The 8,512-nt window shown below is 41.5% G+C and overlaps 1 protein-coding gene across 1 annotated transcript in view; it reads right to left on the reverse strand.

Moving 5' to 3' along the window:
- slc2a1a (solute carrier family 2 member 1a) overlaps nucleotides 1–7,981 on the reverse strand; it is a 261,459-nt gene extending 253,478 nt beyond the window's left edge. The window contains exon 1 of the mRNA XM_034171652.1: nucleotides 7,889–7,981. Coding sequence (XP_034027543.1) covers nucleotides 7,889–7,966 — 78 coding nt within the window. The 5' untranslated portion in view covers nucleotides 7,967–7,981. The remainder of the gene's footprint in view (nucleotides 1–7,888) is intronic.
- Nucleotides 7,982–8,512: the final 531 nt, after the last annotated feature.

The following is an 8,512-nucleotide window of genomic DNA, read 5'->3' on the forward strand; positions in this document are numbered from 1 at the left end:
ATTCTGATTCTGATTCTAATATTACAGTGCATCTGGAACGCATTCACAACGCTTCACATTTTCTTGTTACAGCCTTATTCCAAAATTTAGTTAATAATTTTTTTTCTCAAAATTCCAGTTAACACCCTGTAATGACAACATGAAAAACATTTTTTTTTTTTTGCAAATTTAAAAAAAAAACAAAAAAACAAAATATCACATGTATGTAACTATTTACACCCTTTGCTCAATACTTTGATGCTCCTTTGGCAGCAATTACAGTCTCAGCTCTTCTTGAATATGATGCCACAAGCTTGGCACACTGATTATTAGGCAGTTTGGTCCATTCCTCTTTGCAGCACCACTCAAGCTCCATCAGGTTGGATTGGGGACATCGGTGCACAGCCATTTTCAGATCTCTCCAGAGATGTTTAATCGGATTCAGGTCTGGACTCTGGCTGGACCACTCAAGGACATAAGCAGAGTTGTCCTGAAGTCACTCCTTTGATATCTTGGCTGTGTGTTTAGGGTCATTGTTGTACTAAAAGATGAACTGTTGCCTCAGTCTTAGGTCAAGAGCAGGAGCAGGTTTTCATTCATGATGTCTCTGTATAATGCTGCATTCATCTTTCCCTCAACACTGACTAGTCTCCCAGTTCCTGCCTCTGAAAAACATCCCCACAGCATGATGCTGCCACCACCATGCTTCCCTGGAGGGATGGTGCCTCGTTTCCTACAAACATCTGGCATTCATGCCAAAGAGTTCAATCTTTGTCTCATCTGACCAGATAATTTTGTTTCTCATGGTCTAAGAGTCGTTCAGGTGTCTTTTGGAAAACTCCATCTGCTATGTGCCTTTTACTAAGGAGTGGCTTCTGTCTGGCCACTCTACCACACAGGTCTGTTTGGTAGATGCAGAACTGGTTGTCCTTCTGGAAGGTTCTCCTCTCTCCACAGAAAAATGCTGGAGCTCTGACAGAGTGACCATCTGGTTGTTGGTCACCTCCCTGGCTAAGGCCCTTCTCCCCCAATTGCTCAGTGTGGATGGGCGCACAGCTCTAGGACGAGTCGTGGTGGATCTGAACAACCTCCATTTATGGATGATTGATGCCACTGTGCTCATTGGGACCTTCAAAGCAGCAGAAATGTTTCTGTACCCTTCGCCAGATTTTACTTCGAGAAAATCCTGTCTCGGAGATCTACAGACAATTCCATTGACTTCATGCTTGGTTTGTGCTCTGACATGCACAGTCAACTGTGGGACCTTACATGTAGACAGGTGTGTGTCTTTCCAAATCACATCCAACAAACTGAATTTGCTTCAGGTGGACTCCAATTAAGCTGTAAAAACATCTCAAGGATGATGAGTGGAAACAGGATGCACCTGAGCTCAATTTTGAGCTTCATGGCAAAAGCTGTAAATAACTCATGTACATGTGAATTCTTTATTTTTTTTTATTTTGAATAAACTTGCAAAAATCCCCCCCCCCCCCCCCCCCCAAAAAAAAAAATCATAATCATATTTCATCCATCCAAAATCCACATAACAAAATGTGGAAAATGTCTACCACTGTGAATACTTTCCAGATGCACTGTAACTGTTATACAATGTATGCAAAAGTTTGGGCACCCTTGATAATTTTCATGATTTTCCTTTATAAATCATTGGTTGTCTGGATCAGAAATTTCAGTTAAATATATAATATAGCAGGCGAACACACTGATATCTGAGAAGTGAAATGAAGTTTATAGGATTTACAGAAAGTGTGCAATAATTATTTAAACAAAATTGGGCAGGTGCGTAAATTTGTGCACCCTTGTTATTTTATTGATTTGAATACATTTAGCACCAATTATTGGAACACAAAATTGGTTTGGTAAGCTCATTGACCCTTGACCTCCTTACACAGGTGAATCCAATCATGAGAAACAGTATTTAAGGTGGCCATTTGCAAATTTTTCCCTTCTTTGCATCTCTACCCAGACAGCAAATAGATCCGGGCCGGATGTAGTCCAACATGGGGAATGGACCAACAAACCTGGGAGACAATTTATGTGGAGTCCCACGGAGAGGCAAATGAAAGTTTTACAGAGTTTGTAACTGTGTTACAAACTCTCCTGCATCAGCAGCTCAATGTGTGAATCTATGTCGGGAGAGAAGATCAAAATATCATCCAAATAAACAAATACAAATTTATTCAGGTATTGCCGCAATCCCCTTGCTTGGTTCTGATCAGATGATAGGCGTTTCAAAGGTCCAATTTTGTAAATACTTTGGCGCCCTCTAGTGACTCAAAGGCAGAGGACATCAAGGGTAAGGGGTAACGATTCTTGACTGTTATTTCATTTAAACCCCGATAATCGATACAGGGCCGAAGCGTCTTATCTTTTTTCTCCACAACTGGGTCCAGTACACAGTGAAGCAATCCAACAAGCGTAACAAAAGCAGAATCATCAGGCAGAAGGCATGGTCAAGGATACATGCAGGTAGCCGTAACACACTTGAGGCTAGCAGGTCGAGAATACAAAAACAGAGCTGGAAAGAAGGCACAGGGCGCATCAATCTGGTGAAGAACAAGGAGAACTGAGGAGCTTAAATACACTCAGGTGATGAGGTGCTGATTAGGAACAGCTGTGCATGGAACGCAGAGAGAGAGGGAAACACCCACCACCAAGAGTCAGCAGAGAAAGACAAGAGAAAAAGGGACAGACAGACCCCAACAGGAAAAAAACCCCAGCAAGAGACTCAACAAAACCAAACCAAAACCAGAAAACAAAACCCCAATCCTGACAGTTGTTTGTTTTAATTATCCTCATGTCTCTCATCTAGGCACGAGGAACCATGGTGCGCGGAGTGCACATTTGAGTCGCCACCTCCTATTAAAAGGCCATTGCTTTGTCCATGTTTTCGTTGGCCTTTAACAGCTGTGCGCATTGCTTCACAGAGGGCGCCCTCTGCCGGCGCGGTTGGTGCACTGCATGGGACTGACTACCTGTTCTGATTGATATGGTGGGGTAAGGGTTTTATTCCCTTTTGGTTGAGTTCCTTTGTTTTAATTTTATGCATGTTTTGGTTGTTCTTTTGTTGGTTTGTTGCTTATGTTGTTTTGTTTTGTTTTGCAGTGTTTATTTGTATTTAATTTGTTTTTTTTGTTTGTTTGTTTTCATTTGTGCCTATTAATCAGGATGAAAGGTAAACAACTTAAGTTGGTGCTAAGTGCAATATTGAAAACTGGTTAAAGGTGAATAACTTTGTAACTTTGTGCTAAGTGGTTAAAGCTGAACATTGTGAGTTTGTGCCAAGTGCAGCATTTAAAGGTGAACAATTAAACTGCCATATAATGCCTGATGTGTATGTGCAATATCAAGTTGTGAAAAGCAGTGTCATGAAATGTGTAATTTGTGAAATGTTTTATATTTATTTTAAATCAATTGAAAGAATAAGTCTCCCTTGTGATAAACACACCTCTCTGTTTCCCGTACCTAGCGCAGCCTATTATAACAAATTTGGCTTTGAATGGTCCCGGGGCCATATCCCCAGGTGGCGTTGTCGGTTCTTTTCTCTAAAATTGAAATTAAATTATAGTTCTTTTTTAATCAGAACAACAAACTAGCCCAACTCGACTTCGCTACGCCACACATTCATCAACTTTCCCAGTCTTTTGTTGCCCCGTCCCAATTTTTTTGAAATGTGTTGCAGGCATTCATTTCAAAATGAGCAAATATTTGCACAAAAACAACAATTCAGTTGAATATAGGTTGAAGAGGATTTTCAAATCATTCTGTTTTTATTTACATTTTACACAAAGTCCCAACTTCATTGGAATTGGGGTTGTAAAAAACATGTTCTGTAAAACAGTTCCTTTAATACTGTGATCAAAAACACTGACTGTCAATTATGGGGCTGTTCTGTAAATATTCATTGACACACTTAAGAATATTCATGTTCTGAGTTCATAAAATACTTGTTCTGTAAAGAGTTGTCTGACTTTTGTGATCAAAATCATTGATTTGAATCTCAATTATGAGGCTGTTCTGTAAATAGTTTTCAAATAAACAATAAATATAGCAACTTCTGATCAATCCATATCAATTTCAGACATAAAATAATGTCCAGATGTAAGCCCCACCCATTTGTGGTTAAACCACGCCCATTTCTGGTTTAGGACCGCCCACTCCAAGTACAGATACAGATCATTTAGACGGTTGAACAGATACAGATATAGATACAGACAGTGGTGTACTCGCTCATCCCTAACGAGAACAGTCATAGTCAACCCACAGACCTGCTCCAAAGACCTACAACATGATCTTGCTGCAGATCGACAGCGTGCTGGGTAATCGGGAGAGTCGGGAGTTTTCCCAATGGGCTGGTCCAACCTGGGGCCGTTATATGACCACCACTAACTGTTAGGCTACACAGCAAGACACTTGGGCTGCTGTATCTTAAAGAGAAGACATTAAGTGTTATAAATGTTTTACAATCACGAAAATTCACAAGAAAATAACTTAAGACTGCTTCTTTTGCAACGCTGTTATCTTTTCCAAAGCCTAAGGTGGGGACATATCATTACATGTTTAACACCCCTATGCATTCATTACAGTTAGTTCAGTCCAGTCAAGCCCTGTGCGCCCAGATGGGACTTGCGCTACTAGCAAGTATAGGAGGAGTGACCCATGAGTGAAAAAATGGACAGGAAAAAAGCCAAGTGGAGCTGAAAAAGCTCGATTAAGAAAAAGAAAAGCTTTGGAGGAAGATGCTGCCAAGTGTTCAAAGCTCACAGATATTTTTTTCAAGAAGAGGGAAATGATAAATAGGGCCAGGCATAACAGGCTAATTAATATATGCTAAGATGCTGTGCATAGACCACGTGCTATTTAAGTAATTCACATATTGGAGATTGATAAACTGTATATTGTTTTATTGGTGATAAAAAAAAAATAATAATAATGCAACAATGCATATTTGGGATGCTAAAGTAGACTACTAATCCTTTTAATTGCATTTTTGGTTAAAACACACACACACACACACACACACACAAACATTTAATTAAAATATCCAATTGTGTATAAAATGCATTTAAATTATATTTAAGTAATTAACAATGTTCTAATACATCATTTTGAAACTAAAGTTATCAACCTACTAACCCACTGATTGCATACTTTTTGTAGAACTTGAGCAGCAGCAAAGTCCAATTGAAAGCAGACCTACAGATGAAGCTGAAGTTACAGAAGGGACAAGCACGTCTGAGCATGTTAGGTCAAACTCTATACACAAAGTGTGTATATTATACTATATTATGTTATTAATAAATACTGCTCTCTGCCTGCATATTTCACAGGTGAGCCAGATGTTGAGAGAAGGGACAGTGAACAGGAGACAGAGGCCAAAGAGACCACAGAAGCTCATCAGGGACAGGAAGAGTCAAATGTAGACGAGATGGAAGCTTTTGATTATTTTGTTCACCCTCAATCCAAGGATTTTGTCATGTTTTTGTCACTATCTCGTTACTACTGCTGTCTGACAAGTAGCGGTACTTCTGATGGTTCGGTGTACATTTATGGAGTCATTGGAATTGGTACTACCTCTGTTGTGTCCACCTTGTGGTCCAAAACATGGACATTTTCATCAGTCGCTGGAGCTACGTGCATGAGTGCAACGCCAGCTACATGCCTGCTGATGCCAGGATGTCAGCCGTATCAACTTTTGTAGTACCACCTCTTCCAGCTACTTACAGTATGGGACCTCACTGCTTAGGTGGTGTACTGGTGAGTTAACAATACCGTTCTTGTTTTAACTAACTAACTTTTACTTTCTTTTATAAGCCACCCAATTTTCACAGTCAGTCAGCATATAAATGCTGGATTTAAATGCCACAGCAGAACTCTTATTATCCCTGTGCTCTGGCGGTTTGTGGGCCAGTTGGATATGAAACTCCCGGGCTGAAAAATGTTCCCAGCACACCCCTGCTGCAGATAGTGTCTCTGTGCATCGTTCAACTATACAGCGCACTTTGCACAGAGATGCTGTATGATGCTGTAATGCAGAGGAAGCCTTTTCTGCGTACACGTCACAAACAGAGTTGCTTGAGGTATGCTAATGCATATTTGGACAAGCCAGTTTAATTTTGGAATAAGGTGCTGTGGACTGATGAAACTAAAATTGAGTTATTTGGACATAACAAGGGGCGGTATGCATGGCTGAAAAAGATCAGAGCATTCCAAGAAAAACACTTGCTACCAACACTAAAATTTGGAGGTGGTTCCATCATGCTGTGTGGCCAGTGCAGGTACTGGGAATGTTGTTAAAGTTGAGGGTCACATGGATTCCAGTCAGTATCAGCAGATTCTTTAGAACAATGTTCATGAATCAGTGACAAAGTTGAAGTTGTGCCAGGGCTGGATTGGCCCTAAACACTGCTCAAAATTTACTAAGGCATTCATGCAGAGGAACAAGTACAACATTCTGGAATGGCCATCTCAGTCCCAAGAACTGAATATTATTGGAAATCTGTGGTGTGATTTTAAGTGGGCTGTCCATGCTCAGAAACCGACAAACCTGAGATGTTTGGTAAAGAAAAATGGTCCAAAATACCTTCAACCAGAATCCAGACTCTCATTGGAAGCTATAGGAAGTGTTTAGAGGCTGTTATTTCTACAAAAGGAGGATCTACTAAATACTGATGTATTTTTTCTGTTGGGGTGCCCAAATTTATGCACCTGCTTAATTTTGTTTAAAGAATTATTGCACACTTTCTGTAAATCATATAAACTTCATGTTGTGTGGGCCGCTGAAGAGGAGGTACTGCTGGCCCACCACCAGATGGCACCCTGCCATGTTGGCAGAGTTTTGACCCTCCAGAGGGGACACTGGTTGTTTTTGGTACCACCAGGTGTGCACCATTAGACTGTCATCAGCTGTCTGTCATCATCCATCACTACATCCATAAAAGCCTGGGAGAGACACCATAACTCTGCCAAGTTATCAGCTTACCACACAGGTAAACTTTCTCAGCCGTTTTGTGCCGTATGCACATTCATTGTTTTCTGAAGTCTTGCAGTTGTGATTTATAATTGCAGCTTGTAGCCGAGTTTGTGGAAGTTGGAGGAGTTGGCGTCTCCACTCCTAACTTCTTACTTACTAAGTATAACATTTGACACTGCACGTCCTCCAGTTTTTCCTCTGCACTCTGGGAGTATCTGGATTTATTCTTCCAAGAGGATAACTGTGAGTTGCTGACTGTTTGCTGGGTGAACACTCACCCACCCTAACCTGTTTTTGCTCCTGCCAGCAGTACCGGTCCGACAGCCTTGAGCGGTGGCCACCTGGGGGTACCAGGACTTGGCGGCTCTGGTGTGTTGCAGGCCTCCGGCTGGCGGTGGAACTTCGTGGGTCCCGGCTCTTCTCTGGATAGGCGTCTCCTACCCTCGGGCCTGCCCACGTGTCACCATTTATTATTAATTGGACTCTGCATATTTTGGACTCTGTTTGCACCTTTTTGCATAATAAATTGTTATTTATTGGTATTCCTATTGACCGCTCATTTACGCCCCGTAACGTGGGTCCATGCATTCACTTTCCCAACGCTTCATTTCATTTCTCAAATATCACTGTGTTTGTCTGCTGTATGACATATTTAACTGAAATTGCTGATAGAAATAACCAATGATTTGTAAAGGAAAATCATGGAAATCATCAGGGGTGCCCAAACCTTTACATACAACTGTAAAGGGAATGGTGGACACAAAACAACCAAGGAAGCACATGAAAAGTTCAGGGCTTTTACTGTCACCAAAGAGGAAAAAATAAAACTGAAAAGTCCAACAGCAGTTTGATTTTGTTGTTAAATGGGAAGTTCTCACTTTTTTTTTCCTTCATACTCTCTCACAGAGAAATACTTACATTTTGAGGAGCGTTTATTACACCAGTGTTGTACCCAAACTGGAGAGAGCCAATCACAGCTGTGCACACCGCCAGCATTAGATGACCTGTCACCTGTTGCAAAAACACATGGGTGAAAGTCAACAACAAAGATAACCTGCACAGGAACTTATGAAAACCATATTTTTCTTTTTTTAATTTTATTTTTATTAAGAAAGGACAGATATAAAAGTACAAAGCATATACACAGATGCATTCCCTTTCTCTCTTTTTTTTTAAAGAAAAGACTGAAGAGTGTGCTCAGTATCCCTCCAAGTGAATCCGGGTCTCTTTGGAGGAAAGCAGCAGGACCTGATGGGATCCCCCCCGAGGCTGCTGAGGACCTGTGCAGATGAGCTCTGTGAGGTCCTCAGCCACATCTTCAACAAGAGCCTCAGCCTGGGGGTGGTCCCCACCCTGTGGAAGACCTCCTGTGTGGTCCCGGTTCCCAAAACACCGCACGCCAAGGAACCAGCCCACTACATACCAGTTGCCCTGACCTCCCACCTCATGAAGACCATGGAACGGCTCGTCCTGTCTCACCTCCACACCGTGGTAAGCGACACCCGGGACCCACTGCAGTTCGCCTACAGGCCCAACATTGGG

The sequence above is a fragment of the Thalassophryne amazonica genome, chromosome 6 (assembly GCF_902500255.1).
Source record: "Thalassophryne amazonica chromosome 6, fThaAma1.1, whole genome shotgun sequence".
Lineage (NCBI taxonomy): Eukaryota > Metazoa > Chordata > Actinopteri > Batrachoidiformes > Batrachoididae > Thalassophryne > Thalassophryne amazonica.